Consider the following 24278-nt stretch of genomic DNA (forward strand, 5'->3'; position numbering starts at 1 on the left):
GAGTAACGCTAGCTGCATCCGATCCGAGTTAGCATTAAAGGCTGTGTTGATGCTAATCGCGTAATGGAGTCAGCATCCAGCATGCTGAGGTGAGTGAACCGCCCCGACCCAAACACTTCAGACTCCTGAAGAAGCAAACCATGCTGGAACCGGAAGTGAATCCAACCAGGTTGTTTTTCCTCCAGTTAGCTTCTCATGCTAATAGTTTGACTGAAACATCCAGGAGCCGTTTGTTGATCTGGACGTCGGAACCAGAGAGCTCCGGTCCAAACCCAGCAGCAGGTCTGGTTCGATTTACGGCACTAATCATCGAAACCTGGATAATTAAAACCCAAAAAGGTCGAAGGTTAAATCAGAGTTTATGTTTTAATCAGATTAATGACTGAATTAGATCTGAAATGTTGGAGAAACGGCATCTGAAGCTCCGACTGACAGACTGAATGTTTCTAAGAGGAACGTTCTTATTTTTAGAACCAGATGTTCAGACTGACCTGATCTGCCGCAGATTCCCACCGAATCTGAGCTTTCCTCTGAATGCTTTGCTCTCCTGATCCAGGTTCTGGTTCTGCCTCAGAACTGGGACGGGTCCAGATTCCTCCATGTTGTAATGTTGAACATTAATAATCCAGAAGAAGCTCAAGTTTTCAAACAGCAGGAACAGAAACTCAGATTAAATCAGATTCTGAGCCAAACTCTTTGCTTTCTGTTTGGTTTTAAAGCGTTTTGGCCCAAATATCACAAACCTGCATCAACTTAACTTCCTTCCTTCTTCTCTGAAGGATTTTCTCTGGATTCTGACTCATTTTTCTCATTTTCATTGTTTTTGTTGTAAAAAAAAAAACTCCAAACTTCAGGGATTCTTGAGTCAACACATCAGATAAACAGTAAATAATCAGTTTAATTATATTTAGGTAAAGTCAACGTGTCAGCTTTAAATTCAGTCCAAGTTCTGATGAAGGAAACAAATTTTATCTAATCTTTTATTTTTCATTGAAAGAAATGGGAGGAAACTGCGAGCAGCTTCTGGAAACATAGATCTGTGAATCCCACTGATTTCAACCGGTTCTGTTTTACAGTCCAAACAATTCGACCAGTCAGGCAGAAGTACTGAAATAGTTTATTTCTGTTTTTTGGACATAAAACAAAGATTACCAGTCTGAGGTTGCTACGGTGACCGTTACACGAAAACATCACTGCAATTATTGGATTCCGAAAAAACAAACACTGCAACAGTGAGACAATATGTGCAATAAATGTTCAAACACTCTTCGGTGCTGACTGACAGACGTCTGAGTAAATGTTAGAAAAATACGGGCGCTGTTTTCATCATGCTGCATCCGCCCGGATCAGAACCAGCGCCTGATCCGACCCAACGCCTACGCTACGGTTCTACACAGAACTTATTTTAGTTTGAAAAGTCCCGATCCGATTCTGGTCTCTTTACGTTTCATGAACAAAAGTCAGCTTTGCTTTGCCTGAAGATTTTATCTAAATCATTAATTTAACAAATCGTTCCTCAGATTTATTAACGGTTTCAATCCAGTGGTGCTGCTGGACGGCTAGCTAGCAAAATCTGATTATAGATCAGATCTACTGGACTTTATTCCAACAAGATGATTCATATTTACTTTGTTTTTTTTACGTAAAGTAGATAAATATTAACTGGTACCATAAAAGCACAATTAAAAAATGCTTTAATTCCAATTCCAAATGAAACGTGATTATAAATAACGCTGAGATGCAGTGGTGGGCACCGCTAGCTAAAGAGCTAGCTATGCTAACTGTAGAGCAATAATTTTAAAACATTGGTTCCACTGACGCTCAATAGCTACATCAACACATTATTCAGTGGAAGCTCATGCTAACATGCTAATTTCAACAATGCCAACAGTAAAATGCGTGTTGTAGCGTAGCGCCTTCTACTGGGCTGATTTTGTGGCCTTCCTGTACAGTTTGCGCTTCAGGAAATGATTCTTTGAAACAAACATTTCATTCCTGGTTACAGTTTTATAGTCGTTGAGTTTTGCTTGTTAACTTTGTTCCAACATTCAACTTTATTCAACTGAAATTTACCAACCAGTCGAGTAAAGATTTATCTATCTATCTAAATTATCGTTTAGAAATTATCTGGAAAAGTTAATTTAGGAGAAGCTAAGTGCTCTAAATGTTTTCGAAGCTAACAAAAGCACTAAAGGGCAAAAATAATAATTAGCTTTGCTATTAGCGCATTAGCAGAAGATCACCTTTGATGTGGCCTCTGAACAAAACACTTTTAAATTTATTCTTTTTAACCTTTTTAGCAAAGGTTTTTTCTGTTTACCTCCAAATTACTTCGTTTGAGGAGTTTAAGAAAATAATCAAAATAAAGATGAATTATTTACTGGCAGCTGTAGCCGATTTAAAGCCGGTGTTTTGCCGAGTCATATGATATTTTTCACCATAAAACTGATTCATTCTTTGGATTTTTCACATCTGAATCATTTTTGATGTTGGACTTGAAAAGAAAATGATTTTTACAAAAATCATCCAGAGTTTTTCTTCGAATCTGGAACTGAAAACATAAAGAGGGGAACCGGATCGGGACTTTTCCTGCTGCAGATAACTGGAAGAATCAGCTGAAACATGAAAACATGCAGCGAGTGAGCTACTGGAGCGGGTGAGAGCGTGCAACGTGACGGAGCGCCGTGACTTTAAATGGCTCTGATATGTGGCTCAGCTGCAACCAGAAAACAGGAACCAAGAAGAAGAAACACCCAAACATTAAAAACGATTCGATAAAATCGATTCTTTGTTCCAGAGAGTCGGAAGATCCTGGATCTGTTTCCATGTCTGAGCGAATCCACAGCATCTATCAGAAGGTTAGTGGTTCAATTCCCTGAGCTAAAAGACTCCTAACCAACTGTCCTGCTGATGTCATCACTGTGAAGCGACGATGTCATCACTGTGGCGTAGTGATGACATCATCGTTGCGCAGCGTGGAAACGGTTCCTCTGCTGGATGGTTTGGGTCTGGATGAATCATCAAAGTGAAGCATGCAGGAGAGAAAAAGTTTAAACAGCTAAATATTCACATCGTCCTGGAGTTCAGCATTTACATTTCCTCCATAAATTAGATTCACATCGTCACAGAAACAGGAAATGAGTCATGAAGTCCTGCCTTAAAGGGACAGTTCAGAGTTCTGCAGAGCGGGTGTGAGGAGGCAGTATCTTACCCGTCTCTGAACCAGTTCATCAGTCGGCCATCTTGAAACAACTGAAAACGGTTTATGTAAAAACTCGATTCCAGGTTTCAGGACCCGGCGGTGAACCGGAGAACCGGGTCGGGATCAGGCTCTGATTGGCCGGTTCCTCCTGGAGGTTTCAGACCAGATGCTGCTAAATGTCTGTAGCATGAATATTAAACATTTGCAGGGTTTTGTTTAAGTCATATTTCTGTTAGTTTAATTTTGTAAACATAATATTCACACCTTTTTACTGATGATGATTTTCTTTGTTTTATATTCACAACCATGAATTATTAAACCAGAAATGTTGTTAAATAAAATAAACGTTTTGACCAAATAACATGATTACATTTTTCTGTTAGGGATTTAAACAGTTTATGATCAGATATTGCATCATTGATGTTAATCTGATATTTCATTACTTTTTATTGGTAGTATTGAAACCTGCAGTGATTTTAAAACATGAAGGATAAAAAGTGAAGATGGTTCATTAAACAATATTTACATGAACAGTCTGAAGTTATTTTAAGATGGCAGGAATCTGAACAGTCGGATACTGACAACTCATCAGCCTCAGCAGAACACCACTTCAATAATCAATAGTCAATAACCAATAATCCCCTCAGATCCATTTCTGCTGTTTAGCCTCTGTGTTTGAAAACATCTGAACTTTTATCCTCCAGATTTTCATCAGAATATTTTTCATCCCAGACAGCTGAAGGTCGTCGTAACCTTGAGCTAAAAACCCAAGAAGAAGAAACAAAGGAGGACAGGAAGTAGCAGAACCACTTCCTGTGGTTCCTGATCATACTCAGCTTCATGTGAGGAAATGATTCATTTATGATTTCAAAACTCATTCTGATAATAAAAGTTCTTATTTAGTAAAAGTTTAATTTGGATGTTATTGTTAGCCGGACGATTCTGCAGCTTTTTATGCAAATATAAATCTTCTGTAAACTTTCACAAAATATTAAAGCTAATTTTTCCAGCTAAGGTGAATTTAATTTACGCAAGATAAATAATTTATAAATTTCATTGTTTGTTTGAACATGTGTCTAAAGTTTTTATCAAAATAAATAAGTGTGTGCTAATGCTAATGTTAGCAAGCTAATCTGAAAGCTAATTTTCTTTCATGTTAAATAAAGTTGATCGATGATCAAACCATGAAATAAGTTCAAACAGTACAAAAAAATTAAACTTCAATAATGTAACCAGAAATATGATACGCACAGAAAAGGAAAATTAGCCTCAACGATAGCATGCTAATGCTAATGTTGAGACTTTTTGAAAATGCATTAACAGAATAATTCCCCTAAAATTTCAGCAGTTTGTATTTTTATCTGTTTGTTTTGCAGAATTTAGGAGATTATTGTTCAGAAATCATATAAGAAATTTTAAAGTTTTCAACATTGCAGTAATAAATGATTTATCTGCAACGCTAACAGTAATGATAGCATCTGGTAGAAATATTGCTAATTTTGTTCCTGGATGTCTGAACCAGTGAGAGGTTTGTTATTATCAGCTGGCATGAATCAATTTTATTGATTCATCAGTTTAAACATTTGATCAAAATAAATAAGATGTGCTATTGTTAGCATGCTAACGTCAATGCTAACTTTTTATTTTATATTTAACACAAAATAAAGTGGATTCATGTCCTTCATGGTGAAATCCTGAAATAAGTTCAAATTGTGCAAAAAAATGATCTGCAATCAAATATAAACAGAAAATAAAAACACAGAAAAGAATAGTTAGTCAACGCTAACATTAGCATGCTAAAGCTAATTTTCTCTCAGAATTTTAGCTGTTTGTCTCTTTATTATTCTGGTCAGCAGAATTTAAGGTTTTATTATTCCAGGATGCTCAGAAATAAGTTTTAACAGTAGTAATTGATTATCGTTTATATCACAATAAATCAGGTAGCTTCCGTTAGAAAACGGCTCCTTCGGTTCCTGAAGGTCTAAAATAGTGCTATTGCTAATGCTAGTTAGCCTGATCACTGGGAACAAGCAGTGAAATGCTACTGGTTTTAGGACAGGAAACTGGAGAACATTCAGTTTGATGTAAACCTGAGTTCCTACCTGGCAGGTGAGCAGGAAGCTGCAGTGACATTAGCAGCCAGAAAGAAAAAGGAAAACAGCTGAAATCTGATTCTGAAGTTAATGATATGAAGCTCTGATAGAAATGAACCCTCTGCTGTTTATTTACACAATGCTACATTAGAAAGCTGCTAGCTGCCTCTTCGTCCTCAGAGTGATGAAGAGGATTTGACTAGACCAGAACGTTTTGAAGGAGAGTTTTAGGATTCATCTTCACAGCCAGACGCAGAGCGCTGCAGCCCTCCAACATGTCTGAGAACAGGAAGCAGAGCGTCATCCTGCATCCTGATTGGCTGACGCTGCGTCTTTAAGGTGAGAGTTTCCTGATCTTCCAGCTTCAGGATCTCTGCAGTAAAACATGGAGGACAAACGAAGGGTTAACAAGTGTAAACATGAATCCAGTAGAAAATGAACCGGATCATAATAAAAGTATCTAAAACACTCGGATCAGTTCGGCTCCAGAAATGATGCAGGATTAAATTTCAATATGAGAATAGTTTGTGATTTTTTATTTCATCATCCTGAAGTTACATCATGATGTTTTGCTTTGCGTTGAAAAGACGTTGCATCATTTTCATCCCAGCCTTAAATAACCAAACAAAAATACTGTCCAGATTTGTCAAATGCAGCGAGTCAATCAGGATGAAAACACAAAGATGGCCGCCCGCCGTAAATAGAGCAGAGTCCTCTTAAAGAGACAGGAGCCCTGAAAAAAACGGCTTCAGAAACTCACATTTAGCTACAACCGCTACTATGGCAAGCCGATTTATCATAAAATCAGCTCAGTCTGACTATCTGGTATTACATTCCAAATATACAAAAATGAGTTTTGAATAAAATCAAAAACATTAACCATCCTGTTGAAAGTTTAAGATTTCTGCTTTTCACAGAACCAAATGACATAATTCATCCTCTGAAGGGCCACAAACCATAATTACAACTAAAGATTTCTACAACAAACTTCTGCTCTTGACACCACTTTGTTAAAAATGTCAATTCTGTTGCGACACCTCGAGGCGCTGCAACCATCTTCTGATGTCTATTTATTTCTCATTTTGTACTATTTATTTCTTTATCTTGGTATATTATGTAAATACACATAACCTGCATCTTAACTCGAGTCGAGCAAATCTCAATCTGTAATCTGTTGATGACAATGACAATAAATCTTATCTTATCTATGATGAGTCAGAATTACATAAATGTGCAAAGAATTTCAATTTATTCTCTAAAAAGACACAAACAATTAAATTAAAAACGGATTTGAAGAGATAAAAGTTCTGCTGTCGAAACATTAACAAGCTGAAAATAAAAATCTTTTTTAATGAAATTTTTTAATTGAAATTTCAAAATGCTAAATCAGAATAATTAATAAAAACATCAGTAATGTCATTCTGAACAGTCGGGATGTAAATAATGAAATAGAAAAACTGTTTTATTAAATTTGGAGATTTCTTAATGAAAAGATAGAAATAAAAATTACAGAGTACTCAGTTTTGCTGAGTCATCATTAGCTTTTTGCACTAGTTGAATCATACATATCTGTCTAAATATACATTTAAGATATCTGTAATTGTAATAATAACTGGTCAGAACAAAAAGTGAAATATTTTAAATTCACTTTATGACTAGACAATTTATTTCTGATATCTGAAATAAATGTTTCAGATAGTAATTTATTGTAGATATTTTGAATTAAAGCTTCAATGCAACTTAATGGTAAATCTGATGTCAATTAGTCGGAATATAATTAGAGATAAATTAATTTAACAAGATATCATAAATTAGTTTCAGATGTAAGAGTGGTGAAGCTGATTTTATGTTAAATGGGCCTGCCGTACTACTGTGCTGCAGTCAGAGGGGGAGATGTTTGGGAGCGTTAGTCAAGCGCTCAGCTGCCGGCGGCCATTAAGCTCTCCTCTCTGTGAAGATGGAAATTTAATGGAAAGGCTTTTTTAAGCACAGTTCAGTTTTCAGGCAGCTCTGAGTTTCTGGAGAGGAAACAGTTTGATTATCGCCAGCAGCAGCAGGAGGTTTGAACAGATCTCTCTGGGCTCCTGCTGACAAACTGCTCCAACATCCCAAGACTAAAGAGCTGCAGGTCCATGTCACTCTGATAATAACCTGATCAAAACCTGATAAAAACCTGATAATAACCTGATAAAAACCTGATAATAACCTGATAAAAACCTGATAATAACCTGATCAAAACCTGATAATAACCTGATAATAACCTGATCAAAACCTGATAATAACCTGATCAAAACCTGATAAAAACCTGATCAAAACCTGATAATAACCTGATCAAAACCTGATAATAACCTGATCAAAACCTGATAATAACCTGATCAAAACCTGATAATAACCTGATCAAAACCTGATAATAACCTCATAAAAACCTGATAACAACCTGATAAAACCTGATAATAACCTGATAATAACCTGATCAAAACCTGATAATAACCTATTAAAAACCTGATAATAACCTGATAATAACCTGATAAAAACCTGATAATAACCTGATAAAAACCTGATAATAACCTGACAAAAACCTGATAATAACCTGATAACAACCTGATAAAACCAGTGAATAAATGTGAATAACTGGAAACCAGTGCGCTCTGCTCGCCTCCTCACAGTTTGCCAGCTGCAGTCGGCTCTGCTCCTGCGGTTGGTTCGCTGTGGATCGCGGTTTGGGTTTGATGTGACTCAGCTTCTTTGGTTCCGTCCCACCTGGAAAAACAGAAAATAAATCAACGTCAGCTTTTAAACGAAGAACTATGTCTACAAAACTTTTTATATTTAATAATTATTATATTTTTAAACAGTCGGGGAAACACAGCTGTGAAAAATGTAGTTTATTTTCAAAGAACCTTTAGGTTTAATAATTTGTTGCAATAATTATAAACAAGATTACTTCTTGTTCTGGCTTCAATTTAATCATTTAAAATGAAAGTAGAGAAAATAAATGACAATAAAAGGATTTCTTAAGACATTAAAAATCCGGACTAAAACTGCAACACTAAGTTATTATTTCAAACATTTAGTCATCTTTATCTTTCGGTTTGTAATGTGGTAACTATAACTCCAATAGCTTTAGCCTATTAATTTAGCCTGAGATAATACTAGCTAAAATATTTAGCTTAACAATTTAGCCACTGAAAATGTTAACCTAATTACTTAGCATAGGGACATAGCTTAAGCTAACAGTCAAATATTTTAGCATCAGGTCACATTAGCAAGGCATTCTTTAGCTTTTGTTTCGTAATGTGGCCACCATGTTTGCCTTGAGGAGTTAGCTTAAGCTAACATAAGTTTAAACATTCAGTCTAATAATTTAGTTTCTGGTAACATTAGCTTGACACATTGTTACTTGTTGGCACAACAAGAAATTGTTGTGCTAAATTAATCTATTAATTTAGCACAAGTTAGTACTAGGTAAAATATTTAGGTTAATGATTTAGCCTCATAAAATATTAGCCGAATTGCTTAAGACAACATATTAGCTCAATCCTTTAGCTAAAGGATTTAGCTTAAGCTAGCAACATCCTGCAGTGTCAACAAGGCCGCTAAGCTAGGTGTGACCTGTAGCTTTATGACTCATGGTTAACCTGCTGCTGCCTACAGGAACCCGCAGCTGTTGCCCATCAGGTCTCTGCGTTAGCTGCGTTACCTCTGGGCGGTCTGGGCAGCCAGCTCTGGGTGTCACACACTCTGGCTGGGGTCACAATGGGGTGAGACGAGGGCTGGAGGAAGGCCACAGTGGGGAAAGGCACCGATGGGATCATGGAGGAATCGGACAGGGAGGCGGGGAGGCCTGAGCGGCCGCCGTCCCTGCCGCTGGACGGGACTCTCCACCGGGGCAACGGGGACGGGGACACGTCTTCACTGGAGCAACCGGGAATACTGGGAGGGCTGAGCGACTGCTCGGGGGTCGACGAGGATTTGGGAAGGAAGCTGAGGATGGAGGAGAAGAAGGAGCAGGATTCTGGGAGGGGAATGGTCCCGATTCCGCTGTCCAGCGTCCGCATGGCGCAGCGCAATCCTGCGGCACAAGGAGGACAGCTGCAGTGGCTCAGGGTGCACACAGGGAGCTAGCCGCTAGCAGCTAGGTAGCTAGCAGCTAGCCTCTATGCAGCTACCAGCTATTAGCTGGCCGCTAACAGTTGGCAGGATGAAAGAGCAGGGAAGCATGGCTGAAGTGGAGCTGTGAAGCTTTGAAACGTGTTTATGAACGAGGTAATTAGCCGCTCCATCAGGAGACGTTTTTATCTGAGAGGAAAATCAATACGATCATTTTACAAATGAAATCTGATTGATTTCAGAGTAGAAATGGAGAATGAGGCAGATTGACGAGAACAACTCTTTGGGTTCTTTATGAGGAATAAAAAACATTTTCTCTTGGTCAGATCCTTTTCTCTCTGCCTCCTGGTTTTCCTCAGTTTAAAGTCTAAAATATTTAATGCTTCATCACAAAATGAGAATAAGATCCAGATATGAGCTCACTTTAACCGCCGCTCTGCCTGAACGATGCTAGATGAGTTTTACCATGATGACTGCAAACATGAAATGCACACAATGGTTCAACATGGCCTGAACAAAATGTTTCATTTTTAGCTCAACAAACTATTGATCGTTTTACAGGTGAAAGGCATTCAGAGACCGACTTCACTAACAAAACGAATAAACAAATGGCAGGGATCCAGAGAAACAAGCTAGCGTTCAGTTAGCATCCAGTTAGCCTGCAGTGTGGAGAGCTTTCCAGAGTTTCCTTCATGTTTTCCTCTGCAGGTGTTAAACCTTCAGGCAGCGCTGAATCCCAGAACGTCGGGTCGGGATGTTTAACGCCTGAAAGTCCGACAGACGTTTCAAACGTTTCTTCTGTTAGGAACCAAAACGTCTAAACTAACCCGGTTCTGTTTCCCTCCTGGCCTCAATTTATCCGTTTTTATCCAAACTCATCAGATTCACATCCCATCATTCAAACCTAACACTAACATGGAAATCAGCATGACCCATGGGAAGGGTCAAAGGTCACCCCCAAACCATCTGAAGGCCATCCAGAGGGGAAGATTCTTCCCAAGATAAAAAATATTTTTTTAATGATTTAAAAAATGTACATTAATGAAAAAGTATTTCATTAAAACATTTTAAAATAAGTAAAAAAATTAACACATTACAACAAAAACAAATAAATGAAATTAAGAGAAAAAATTTTAATCTAAGAATTGTTTTCACCAAGTTTTCTGGCTTTAAGCATAAATAAATCATTTATTAATTCTTACTAACCTGATCAAAAGGAGTTTGGTCAGATTTAATTTCACAAAGTGAGAAAAACGTGAATGTGTGTTTAATTTGGTTTCAAGGGCAAGTTGCTAAATTAATCCAGATGTCAGTGGGGTGTATGTATAATTCTGGTTCTTTCTGGTTCTTAAACCTTTTATGATTCCCTCCTGAAGGGAAACATGAATAAATAAATCAGTCAAAGCCTCAATTATTATGTGAGAAACGCGGCTGGAGGTAATTGGATAAAGGAAAGTTTTAACTTTCTCTCTCAGTTTACTGAATTAAGTGAAGGTGATGTTTTCTCCTGGTCTGGTGTTAAAATCATCCCGGAGCTGAAAGCTAATTCTCTCGGCTGACGGAGCAGAGCTGAAGTTTTAATGAGGTGATTAACCCCGGAGGTCTCTGATGTTTCCTCCGCCAGCCAATCAGGTTCCAGCGCCGCCTGTCAGAAACCCTCAACAAGCTGCAGCACAAAGCGACACTAAAACCAGAACAAATAAACTAAAACCAGAACAAATAAACTAAAACCGGAACAAATAAACTAAAACCGGAACAAATAAACTAAAACCAGAACAAATAAACTAAAACCGGAACAAATAAACTAAAACCAGAACAAATAAACTAAAACCGGAACAAATAAACTAAAACCAGAACAAATAAACTAAAACCAGAACAAATAAACTTTCACTGCCGTTTTGTTCCAGCCGTCAGCAGCGAGGGGAACAGGTTGAATCAGGAATCGGATCTGAACCACAACAACCTGATGGACGACGGGCCAACAGGAACCTTCCATTAGAAGAAAACCAGACTTTAACAGTACCATCCAATAACAACACCCAATAATAAAGGAGCAGCCAGCAGCTGGAAAACGGTTTCTCTTAAATTGATTCAGCTGATTTCGTTCCAGCTACAAACTCCGTTTCATCTGATGGGATTTTATGTGACAGACGGAGAAATAAAGGAAAATGACTCATAACTTCCTCTGTTATGAATGAAAATCTGAAAGCTGTTGATTATATCTGCATTCAAACGAGTGATGGATCTTTAACATGTTCATCTTGATCAACTGAATACATAGATTTTAATGCGTTACAACTTTTCAGACAGGAACCTTTGTATTCACGTGTTTCTGGTACAACCGTAAATCTGACGCACATCCACTAACATTAGCAATGAAGCTTCTTCTCTCAGGTAATTTCTGCTTCTAAGCAATCTGATTGGATGCTGGAAAATACTGCTGTTGTTTGCAAATTATGCCAAGAGCAGTTAGCCTATTGGTGAAGTTATGCTAGTTTGAAATAGCATCTCAATGTTAACATGTAGCAGCTATTGCTAATGTTAGCCTGCACATTTCTAAAGAAGCTCCATGAATGATCAGAGCTCCCTGACGCTCTTTGATCCAACCTGATGGATGAAGATTAAAATCTACAAATATTCAGCTCTGATGGCTGTTCATTCAATAATGGAGGAATAAAAGGTTTTGAATTAAAAATGTTGCTGATTTTGTCAGAATCTGGTTTTCAATTGGGATTAATTACAGACCTTTTCATTTCTCAGAGCTTGGTTCCTCTGGTAAGGCACAGACCCATCAGCGGATCGATACATCAGAACTTTTTGATAAATATGTTTCCATTTTGTCACATTAGCACATTTAATCCAAAACCAAAACAAAGTCAAGCAAGCATAGAAAACTTTTTTACAAAATTAAGGAAGTTATTTTGAATTTTACCGTTTCAAACAAGTGATTCTGTCAACAACATAAACCTCAACAAAACGTCAGACTGGTGGTTTTAAACCAGAAAGTGACTGGAAGCTCGCTGTAGTTATCCGGCTGAGTAACGTAACGAGCCTTTATCAGCGAATGCTAGCGAACATTAGCGAACGTTAGTGAACGCTAGCGAATGCTAGTGAATGCTAGCGAACGCTAGCGAACGTTAGCGAACGCTAGGGAATGTTAGCGAATGCTAGCAAACATTAGCGAACGCTAGCGAACGTTAGCAAACGTTAGCGAACACTAGCGAACGTTAGTGAACGATAGCGAACGTTAGCGAACACTAGCGAACGTTAGCGAACGTTAGCGAACATTAGTGAACGTTAGCGAACACTAGCGAACGTTAGCGAACGTTAGTGAACGTTAGCGAACACTAGCGAACGTTAGCGAATGCTAGCGAACGTTAGCGTGTGGATGTGTGAGGATGGAGGTTTAACCAGGTGGAAAATGTTGGAGCAGAATCTGAACGCTGGAGCCTGAGATGGTTTGAATGCAGAGCAGAAACTGATCAGATGAACTGTGGATGAATGGAGAAGCACAAACTGACAGAACTCAGCATTTTGCAGTTTGTTTGACTGATTTTAGGGTTTTCATCATGTTTCATGACTTACACATGTCTGTCATATTTGGTCTTCACTTCTGTCTGCAAACTGTAAAATGGCAAGCACAGACAAAACCTTAATGCCTGGACGTTCCACCATCGGTCACAAGCCAACTCGTCACGATGCTTTTAAAGGAATCAGGACATTTAGGTACTGTCTACGACTGAACACTCGACCCGGCAGCAGACGCAGGAGGAGGCTGACCTGTGACTGCGTCCTGGCTCCTCACACTGGATCCATTTTCACCGTCAGGTCTTCGGTTCATCATCTGCAGAGAAATCAGGATGATCCGTCACAAAACGTTCTTCATCGTTTCTTCGCTGATATGTTTAACCTCGTAAGTCATTGGAACCAACCTGGTTCCAACTGGACCAGACCCAGTTTCTGAGCTGGTCTCTCATTACCCACTTTTCTGTCAATTCACTATCAAATGAAAGGCCACTAGAGCCAATAAAACCTTTAAAAAAGTATAAGAGTCCAGTTGGACCATTCAAAGTCTTACCTGGGGGTCCGCTATGATGCTAGCATGACCTTGGATCTCAGTGAGGGACATTCCTGGACAGGGCATGGAGATGCAGGCCCGAACTGCATCATGGGGCTCTCTTATTCCCACAGAGCTGAAAGAAAAACAATTCATCAACCTTTTCCTGTCGTATGGACTCAGGACATCGAGGATTTACTCAACTATCACAATGTGCCTCTAAGGGACACATCTGGACATGTTGAGAGGATGTGTCTGTGTGTCTTACCATTCTTTTCCATCACTTTTTCGTCTGTCTTTCTTCTTGTCTGACTTTGCACTCTTTCCTCCCAGCAGAGACGTAATCTTTTGTTCCCGCTTTTCTTCCTTTGCTTTTGGTGGATCCGTCTTTTTGTTGCTTGGAGCCGGAAGTTTACTCTTACGGAAACCAAACCAACTTGCAATGCTAGAGCCAGACTTTTGCTTCACTTCGTTCGTTTTCTCATGTTCCTGTGACTTGTGCAAGTTCTCCTCAATGCCAATCATCACCTTCTCTTCGATGGTGGTTATGGTGCTTTGTCTCTCGGGTTCCTCAGAGACCGGCTCACCGAAGGCGCTGGAAAACTGCTGCTCAATCTGAAGGCGCCTGGCCTGCTCTCTTTGCAGCTTAAGACTTTGAAGTCTTTCACTGGATGAGCCCAGATGTGATGGGACTGTCAGTCCTTCCTCAATCAGAAAGTTGTTCAGTAGGGATCGATTCATTGGACAGTGGTAGCTACTGGAGCAGCTCATGCTACCGGGAAGGACATCCCCAAGAGAGTTCAGTGAGCTCCCTGAATGGGTTTTGATCTGGGTCCGGACCTTCCCAGATCTGTTGAAGCTTGGTCTGTCCATGTAGCGTGCACCGAAGCTCTGACTGCGAGCTTTAGCTCCATTCATGCCCATCACTGGTTTCAGAAGAGGTCTGGTCGACACAGACACAGAGCGTTTAAACAGCCAGCCTTGCTCATCAAACCCCCAGTCCAACATCCCGCTGGCGTCAGACGCTGCAGGCTGGAGAGGCTCAGAGTCCAGGGAGTTGCAGCGGGTCTCAATCTTCCGGCAAGACTTCTCCCGTGAACCAAATTCATGCATCACTTGGGGATCGCATGTAAATGTTTGAAAAGTCTGCAGACTGTTTGGGTCGTCAATACTCTGTCTCCCAAAGATCAAGAAGGTACTGGTGTTCTGTCCAGAGATTGCTTCATGAGACTTAGCATTCATAGGAAGTGTCCTTTTCACAGCATTTGAGGAGGATGTGTGCGGATTACTGGGAACCCTGTGGTAGTAAACATTAGAGAAACCAGTAGGCAAGACTTCAGAAAGCTTTGGCTCACTAATGCTCTGCTGGGATCTCTGTAGGATGTTCTGGTTTGTTGATCCATTCTCATTGTGGCATGTGGTGATTCTGTCCGACTGAACTGAGTCTGAGGATTGTGATTCTTTAACGGGGAGGTGAGGAATCTTTGACCCATCGGTAAGGAAGGTTTTGATGGAGACGTCTCTCATTTGCAGGTCAGCAAGTTGATTATCTTTTATGATGTTGGACTGCTGAGTCTCTAAAACAGAGCTGAAGTCAGTAGCTGTTGATGGCTTGCCAGTGGTTGAGCTTTGAGGCTGAGTTGCCAGTTTTTTGTCTTTGGTTGCGCTGTCGGACCCGGCTTTAAGGAGAAGAGACGTAGTTCGGCCTGGTGGTAGCGGTGGCGATGGAGACCTTCGCTCGGATCTGAACGAATCTCCCTGGTCTTCTTGGCGTCTCTGTTTCCTCGGTGAACAGGGCAGGTTGTCATAGATGCTCTCTTCAGCACAGTCATTGCTTGAAACTCTAGTTGATGGTTTTGTTGGACTCTTCAGGCTGTCCTTGATGCCTGGTGACTTAAGAATCTTTGACTGTTTCACAGGAGATGCAAGCGGAGACAGCTGTTGCATACTCTCAAGACACTTGGAGCCGACTGGCATTGAAACATCTTGATCTTTGTCAGTTTTAGGTAATGTACACTTGCTGGACCCGTGAGGGTTGGCCCGTTTGCTGGGCACACTGTGTACTGGAGAGGTCACCTGTCCTTTGGGTCTTTGACCCTTGATGAGCTTCTGATGTAGAGGAGAATGGGTATGTTTAAGCTGATCTTGGCCTCCATCTGCACTCTTGCTTCTCAGAATGAAAGCTTTCCTTGCTGAGTCACAAAACTGAGGTTTTGGTTTCCTCTGTGGAGATTCTGAGCTGGTCCAGTCCCCGCTGTCCCCACCGGCTGGATTTGCCTGGTCTCTGCAGTGGGGCACTTCCATTGAAGCGCTTCGCTGTCTGGCTTCATTCATGCAGCTCAGAGCTCTGGTTGCAGAATGCTGAGCCGAGGAGCTCACATCATTTTCCTCTGCTTCTGTTTGCTTGATAGGAAGTCTGCCTTGCTGCCTTTGGCTGCAGTCCAGTCTGGACTTACGGTCAGTGGCCTGTTCTTGATTATTATTCCTGTCGCTGAGCTTCACTCCTGATATGTGTTTATCTGAGTTCCTGTTGAGTCCCTCAGACTTTGTGAGGCTATCTGTTGGACTCACACCAGGTTTAACGGTGGGGGCCTCTAAAAACAGGAAGTTGTCAGAGTCAGGTGAGAGGAAGAGACCAGAGCTAGCTGGAAGAATCGAGTCTTCATGAGGAACTTCATCTGCAGAAACCTCCAGTGAGTCCAAATGAAGGCGGTTTTTTGTTGATTGTTCGCCAGATTCATCTGGATCATCAGAGTCCAGGATGGACGCCTGCGGCTCAGCTGTCAAAGGTTTTCTTGTTGAACTTTTCTTGGCAGGAGACCCTTGTTGGTGCGACTTGACACCAGAGGAGTAAATACCCTCGTTTGAGGTCATGCAGTCTTTGCAGTGTGGAACAGCTGCAGCTGAGGTTGCCTCTTTGGACTTGTTCATCTGGAGATGCTTCAGGCCTTTCAGGATATGGCCCTCCTTCCATCCCAAGTCTGTCGGCTCAATGAACACTGAATGGTTGCTGGATACTGAGCCAGTGCTCATGCGTTTGTCCCGGCTGGAGGCCCACTGTGGAGACATTAGCAACCATTTTATTGATCTTTACAATGGAAGTTAAAGATAGGAAATAAGACCAGCACAAAACAAGAAACGTACCTGCTTGGAGAAGCCGCGTCCGTCTGCCCAGGTATGGGAACCACTGGAGTATTCACTGCAAGCACTGGACAGAGACAGCTCACTGCCGCTGCTTCGTGGGCAGGTCAGGCTCAGCAGGCTGGGCCATCTTCCTGCAGCAATACTTCTGGCTTTTCCATTTCTTTGGACCTCCTGGAAAATATTTTATAAGTAATCAACCACTGAGACTCACAGGGAAGCCTCTGTTGCCTAGTCGACGGTTGGTTTGCCGTCGACTATCCAAACCAACCAAAATAAAAACAGAAGTGACGCACCGCTCACAGTAAAACACACATCTGATTTACTGACGCATCACTGGAAGCTCATAAGAGACACATTTCGTAGTAAAGATTTATCTGGTCCAATTGAAGCTGCCATTAACTGAACTGAGTCTGAGGTTTTCTGCACAACAGCATGAGATGAAGATTGTTACTTCGGTCCAAAACAACAAACTGATCCAGAACCAACCAGCTGTTCTCTCTCCATAAGAGTCTGATGGTTGGTCTCCTTGTTTTCAGGTGACATGGGAAAGTCCAACCCTGTCTGAGTCTGTCGCCGTTCCCTGAAATCAGAACCTTAAACACTAATTCCTGTGGTGGCACAGCTCAGTAAAACATTTGCTGCACTAATTCTAAAGCAATAACCATAAACATTCATTCTACTAACACTAAAGCGCTACACCACCATGGTAGTTAGCAGAAGCTAAAGCGCTACACCCACCCAGCAGCAGTTTCTCATTCATGGTTTTGTTTTACTTACTGGGAGAAAAGGGAGAATGTGAGGAGACGAAATGGAACCGCTGAGAAAACAGTTTTACCAACTTCAAAATAAGAGCATGAGCATAAACATTTAACTACTTGAACATTTTTAAAGGTGTTAACCAAAACATCAACACAAATGTTGAACTTTAATTGAAAGCAAAACAACCAAGTAGATTAACACTTTGGAATTTATCTGGAAATATTTATTTATTGCGCTAAACGTTTTCAAAACTAGCAAAACTACTAAATGACAAATTAGCTTAGCTGTTAGCGGAGTAGCAGTGAGCGCAGAACCGGTTGATGTTTTGAGTTAAGTCACCATAGCAACAGATTCAAATCCAACAGTTTTCCAGACTCAGTGAATGTTCAGAGCTGCATGCCTGAAGAGGTGAAATTATTAGGAAAAATGTTATTTTTATGGATTTAAATGGACTGTTTGATTTTCTGTTTTTGTGTAGAGCAGGAAGTGCAGCGTCTGCTGGCTCCAGGTTCACAGATCTGGTAAATACGCAGCGTTTCCAAGTCAAGTGTTGTGACCCCATTTGAAGCAGCATTGATCGTTTGGAAAGCTGTCATGGTCAGCTTCCTCTCAAAGTCGTTAGAGTCATCTGTTAGCAATAATTAATGTGAATAGAAAATAATTGCATGGGGGATCTGGGGACTGCAGCCATTCAGAGCTTTCGCTGATATTCACCTATTATTTGACTACTTGGCTTCATGCCGCGCCGCCGCAGATTAATCTGGGAGCTAATTACCGTCGGCACGGTGACGCTATCGAAGATTTGACAAAAGCCAAACAGTTTGAGGAAACCTTCAGTCGGAGCTGAAAGTCAGAGCAGCTGAGCCGTTTTACCGGCTGAATTTCACGTTTCAGACCTTTTTGATGCAACAGAGAATCATCTTGATCATTCGACACGCTGCAGTTGTTTTTATTAGTCACTGTTTTTATTAGGGAACATCAGGCTGTTATTACCGCCGGGTTTCATTCTGCTTTTAACGAATCTCTGTTTGAGGTTTTGCTTCATCTCCCAGTTTTCAGTAAAAGCTTTTGAAATATTCCCCAGGAAGGAAGCGCAGTGTTTTTCTCTTAATGTGTAAATGAGCAGCGGCATTAAGGCGCATTAAGAGCCGATTTAACCACCTGATGGTTTACCTGGGACTCAGAAACACGATGGCTGCTGGGTAATGGCCGCCATCATTTAGTCCATATTTACTGGGGCATGAACTACAGACTCGGCTTCTTTTATTTATCCACAAGAATATTTTCATTAAACTCAACAAAATATTGCAAACATTTTACTTCATAAAATGCTGAGTTGTATTAAAGGGCCAGCATCATTTAAAATCCACTCTCAATCCTTCCATCATGGAGTTTTGCTTTGATTCTTTCAGGTTTGAGAAATAATTCGGTCCTGCTCACCCCAACTTCACTGAGTCTCTAAGAGGAGGAGGACGAGGAGGAGGAAGAGGAGGAGGAAGGACACATTTTGCTCCTAAAGCTGCTCTTCCCCTTAACATCCAGTGCCTATAAAAAGGATTCACACCCTGGACAGCTTTTACTAATCAACCTGGAGCAAAACAGATTTCTATGAAACAGATATCTAACTTGTATAAATTGTATAAATATTCCCTCCCTGCAGAGCAGTTCAGTCAGTTGTCATTATTTAGTAGAATAACTCCAGAGGGGCTGCCTCGGGTCCCCGACCCACACTTTGGGAACCCCTGGTCTGACCTGACGGATGTCCAGCAATGAGTCCACAAGGTCAGTGCTAAAGCTAAAGCTTACCAATGGAAAGTTTAGTGGAAGGAAAAGTCTATTTGAGAAAAAGATCCAGAACCATCAGGGACACCAGCAGCCTGGGTTTTACTGCCAGGATTTCACACCAGAGAACTCGGCCTGCAGCTTCTACAACAACATTTCTACGATCTCTTTCTGCTGGGAGGAGAAGCAGAGCGGAGCCGCTCCTCAGACGGAGCAGCCGTGTTTGTTCTCTCCGTCTCCCTCGGCTTCTCTGCACAATCTTTAAACAAAAAGCCAAAGACGGCAAACAAGCAGGCCGAGCAAAGAGAGCAGCTAGATAGATAGATAGATAAATCTTTATTGTCATTGTCACAAGAACAACGAAATTTAATTGTTTAAGCTCTGGAGTCTCTTTTCTTCCCAGCGAGTCGCTCCGCTCTCACTCGCAGTCAGCCAGCCTTTCGGGAACAGGTGCGCCGTCAGAGTGATTAGGGAAGCTAACAAGCGTATCTCCAGTCAGAAACACATTTTCCATTTCACTGGTTCATCCATAATTCTCTCTCAGTTATCGTCTGCATTCTAACGCAGGACGATCCAACATGGAGGCAGAAGAGGCTGATCCAGACCCGGAGCGAAGGAGGGTCCAAACTGGATTTACTAAATCAATGTTAGTCAACATGTTTGTGATAGCATGAGGGCTTTAGCATTTTAGCTAAAATTAGCGTAGCTACTGACAGTTTCAGCTGACGTTAGCGGTTTATGTGATTTGATCTCATACGTTGTAGATGGAGGGATTTAATGTTATGAAACATGGCAGGAAACACCAGCATGTCGCCAAAGATGTTAGCTAATTGTTTGTACACTGCTCTCCTAGCTCTAAACGATTCTGTTCAGATTCATCAATGTATGACTGAATAGTTCATTTCAAATAATTCAGCAAATTTCAGCAAAAAGATTCAAATTCATTCACACCAGAGTTTCCCAGGAAAATGCAAATTTTTCTAGTTTATATTTGAAAAATGTGTTTTAACAAAACTAAGCCGCCAGCAGAACCTGGAGAACTGTGGGAGTAAATTTCAAACACGGTGATTTCCTACCTGTGAGACGGGAGCGGTGGAGGTTCTGACCCGTTGCTGAAACAGAACACTCAGGATCCGGTTCTGCTGCTCCAGGTCGAACACGCGGGTCCGCAGCTTCACACACTCCTCCTTCAGGTCCTGAAGACACAACAAACACAAATTCACCACTTCTCCTTCAAAACTAGCTTCTAAAAAAAGTTAAGCTTTGTTACGCTATGCTAAGCTAAGCTATGGTAAGCAAAACTATGCTAAGCTAAGCCAAAGCTGAATGCTTCAGCTCTGTTCATGGAGGTTTCTGCGTCTCTACCATCAGTTTCAGCCCAGCTAACTCAAAGCGTTTGGGCTCTTTCTTCTGAGTGCGGCAGGAACCAACCTTTTGCGTGAGCAGCGCCTGCACCACCTGGTTGGCCACCTGGAGGAGCACAGGGAGGTTAGCACAGATCTGAGCTGCAGCTCGGTTTGGAAAACAGAAATAATGAGGAGCGATGAGCTCAAAGTGACAGGATGTTGCATCACAGCGTCGACCTGGAGGTAAACAACCAGCGGCTGCCTCCACTGACTCCAAACTTTACCCTCAGCACAACGTCTAAAAAACCCTTTCTTTGAACCCTGCGTTATGTTTTCCTCTCGCTCTAATTAAAATCAGTTTCTTAATATTTCCAGAGCGAAAGCAGAGAGGATGTCTGATCCAGCAGGATTTCCTCTCATGTCTGATTCTTCAGAAATTATCTCAGATTTCTGTTCAGTTTGGAAAATTCACACAGGCAGCATTTCATAAAGCGACCAGCCTGCAGGGCGGCGACACCTCCAACTGACTGTCCAAGCTCTTATCTCATTAAAATAACTGTTTAGTCTTAATTTAGCAACTTTCTTAAGGTAAATTATGACTTTATTCTCATAATTATAAACAGAACTCTTAGTCTGACTGACGCTATGCCGTAAGTGAGATTATTGCCAAAAGGTCTTTATGAACACTTATTTTAAAATCATTATTTATAAATGTTTGATAGATTTATTAACTATTATTATTTACAGGAAGTTTTCCTGTAAATCACAGAATCCTTCAAAAATAACACAGATTACTGTCTTGGAACCAACCATGAATTTTCCTGAAATGTAAGAAAAATGTTTACAAAACTAAAAGGACATTTTCCTGAAACCAATCCTGTTTTCCTCCTGATAAACCAACAAATAACTCTGACCAACCTGTTCCCCTCCTGGCCTGTGGGGGCGCTGCACCAAGAACCACTGAAGGAAACGACACAAAAACCTCTGAAGACACTGAGAGCAACTTCCTTCTTCACCAGATGGAAACAAGATGGAGGCGTCAGATTTTAGTGTTGGAGGATTTCTCTTTAGTCTTTGGCTGAAGACCAGGAGCCATTTCTGCTGCTAGCGCTAGGCTAGCATGTTAGCTTTGGTTGGATTTACCCAGAATGCTCTGCGCTGTAGTCCACTTCCTGCTTTTGGAGCGGTCTCCGGTCCGCTTGGCGTTCAGATTCAAACCGAACCAGAGTTCAGTTCAACTGAACCCAGACCGAGGTTTGGAGGACCAGAGGTCAGAGGTCAGTTAGCATCCATACCTCAACAACCGAACCGGACTTTGACTAGGCAGACTGGAGTCGGATTAAACTGTTCCTGTTTTCATGGTTTATAATCTCACACTGTAAGAACCAGAAGCAGCCTGGTTCTCATAGTGACCTCTGACCCCAAACCAAATCACTGACCTCGTCTAAACAGCGTTCGTACTGCTTCCTCTGGTTGTCGTTTTCCACAGACAGCGCCGAGTTCTCCGCCTGCAGAGACGAATCAGAACCGTTAGCAGAAAAAACCCAGATAATCCAGATAATCCAGTCCACACAACGCTCCCTGCTGGAATAAAACCTAAACCAGTAAATACAGGTCATCCAGTCTAAAACGACGCCAAGCGAGGAAATAAAAGCTAAATCAGCCGATGGTCTGAAAGCCAAGCTTTGCCTGCAGCAGCGTTTCTCCTGGATCCATCTCAGCAGAAATGTTTCTCCTAACTGGTGATGCTGTAAATTTCAGGGATCAAACTCCGTGACGATCCGGCAGAAGGTGAAATTCAATTTCCCCGACTGGGGCAGAAACCGTTTCTAAGAGTCTGGAGGCAACTTTTCTCCAGAAATGATTACCCCATAAATCTGGAGGCGGCCGCAGGCAGCAGGAAATAAAACAGACAAAGAAGAAGAACCGCTTTACTCCAACGTTCAGATTAATAAACCGGCTAATCCTGAGGAAACCTTCAGGCTGGACGACCAGATCGTCTGATCCAAACCTACATCTCTCTTTGTTCTGTTTTACTGCCATGATAAAAAGAAAGTACACCCTCGAACTAAGTACACCCAGAGAAATGAGTCAGTCTGTGAAAGGCTAAAGGTCATTCAAACCCGGCTTACCTCCAGCACTCGAAGGCGTTCCAGCAGAGGATTGTCGGCGGCGGCGGCAGCCTGCGGGGACGGCGGCGCCTTGGCGGCGGGGGCGCCGTCCAGACTGTCCTGCTGCTTCCACATCTCCTCCAGCAGCTTGTCCTGCGCAGGAAGCAGAGAAAAGGCAAAGGATGCGACGCTAGCCGCGATTCTGAAGAAAAGTCACTAGATTTGTTGTATTTTTGAAAAATGTTGCTAATTTGTCGTGAGTCGGATTTTCTAAAAATTGTCAGCTGACGTTTTGAAAAGTCACTAAATGTTGCGACAAATTCGCTAAATTGTCAGCAATGATTTTCCCAAGGCCCCCCCCCTTCACCCACTAGGCCATGCCCCTCCGTGTCTCTTGGCTCCGCCCACATGTTTGTTTTTTACCTATCTGGGGGTAAAAAAATATAAACTTTCATATAGTGCTTAGTTATTCTTTAAGAATATTCAATAAAGTCAGGAACTTCCTCCATCCAGTCTGATACATGTCTGAACAGGAAGTGAAAGTTTAGCGAATAAAGTTTTTACAGTGAAGTCGATTCTTTCTGCAGGTGAATCCATTAGGATTCTGCTGGATTAGGAAACATTTCGTGGTTCGTAAAAGAGCAACTCGCTCAACAGGAAACACACAGAGACTGATGCTTACAGCTAGCAATGCTAATCATGCTAATGGCTAATAATCAATGATTCAAGAACTTTGTAAGAACTGTTTGTCTTTATTTTGAAACAGTTAGATTCTGTGTAAGTGCAGAGCTGTTTGAGCTCTCACACAGTGTGACATCACCTCCAGGCCTGGTGTAAACATTTAGACTTTGATGTTTTTAGATTGTCAGGGTTGCAGCTTTGTCACATAAAAGCTGTTTGCAAGAAAATAACTAGTTTATTTCACTGTAAATATCTTTCTATTAACTTTTTAAAAAATAAAGTGGAAAAACGTATTTTGTTGGTATCTGTAGAACTGAAAGAGAAATCTAATTTGTTTAGAATCAGCAGATTTTACAAAAGTTGTGACTGAAAATTAGCCACAAAATCTCTAATTAATGCATCATTAATAACGTGCATAAAAACTCCACAGAGACGAGATTTATTCCTCTCTGACTGCTGCCTGGAAGACACTAACTGCTCATGACTACTCCACAGCTCCCCTTCTCTAAAGAGCTGAACTGTCCCTTTAAGGAGGTTTTTGCTGAAATCACATTAAAATTCATGTTTTCTTACTGACATTCTGACATTACTGGCAGCTTATCACAGAAAACAGGAACGATGGAGACAAACCTCAGATCCACTAACGATGCGGTTTGTTGGTTTGTTAGTTTTAAAGATATGCACAGATTGGCCCCGCCCACATTACTAATGAGCAACATCAAAGCCTGGCAGGTTGGATTCATCATCAGCTTTCATCTTTCTCTCTGCTCTTTATAATTAAAATGTTCCAGAATAAAAATGAAATTATTTAACAGCTGAACCTTGTAGGCCTTCATCAGGTCCAGAGGATCCACTTTGGGTCCATCCAGAGAGTCCTGGTTCTGGAGCAGGGACCGCACCGTCTGCTCCATGCTGCGGAAACACACACACACACACACACACACACACACACACACACACACACACGCACGCACGCACGCACACACACACACA

The 24278-nt window shown here is 41.3% G+C and overlaps 1 protein-coding gene across 6 annotated transcripts in view; it reads right to left on the reverse strand.

The window, feature by feature from the left end:
• Positions 1-1105: 1105 nt before the first annotated feature.
• The window catches only part of LOC102237491, a 39401-nt gene continuing 16228 nt past the window's right edge, over positions 1106-24278 (reverse strand). For 3 of the 6 annotated variants that reach the window (XM_023336699.1, XM_023336700.1, XM_023336701.1), the window contains 12 exons: positions 24107-24197; positions 22626-22757; positions 21933-22001; positions 20579-20617; positions 20224-20343; positions 16607-16777; positions 13731-16519; positions 13484-13598; positions 13186-13249; positions 8996-9367; positions 7952-8055; positions 1106-5668 (listed from right to left, as the gene is read on the reverse strand). In XM_023336699.1, coding sequence (XP_023192467.1) covers positions 5660-5668; positions 7952-8055; positions 8996-9367; positions 13186-13249; positions 13484-13598; positions 13731-16519; positions 16607-16777; positions 20224-20343; positions 20579-20617; positions 21933-22001; positions 22626-22757; positions 24107-24197 — 4075 coding nt within the window. In that variant the 3' untranslated portion in view covers positions 1106-5659. Of the gene's footprint in view, positions 5669-7951; positions 8056-8995; positions 9368-12990; positions 13030-13185; positions 13250-13483; positions 13599-13730; positions 16520-16606; positions 16778-20223; positions 20344-20578; positions 20618-21932; positions 22002-22625; positions 22758-24106; positions 24198-24278 lie in introns of those variants that run through there. The other 3 variants (XM_023336702.1, XM_023336703.1, XM_023336704.1) reach the window with 3 other exon arrangements.

This window comes from Xiphophorus maculatus, chromosome 7, assembly GCF_002775205.1.
Source record: "Xiphophorus maculatus strain JP 163 A chromosome 7, X_maculatus-5.0-male, whole genome shotgun sequence".
NCBI classification, from domain to species: domain Eukaryota; kingdom Metazoa; phylum Chordata; class Actinopteri; order Cyprinodontiformes; family Poeciliidae; genus Xiphophorus; species Xiphophorus maculatus.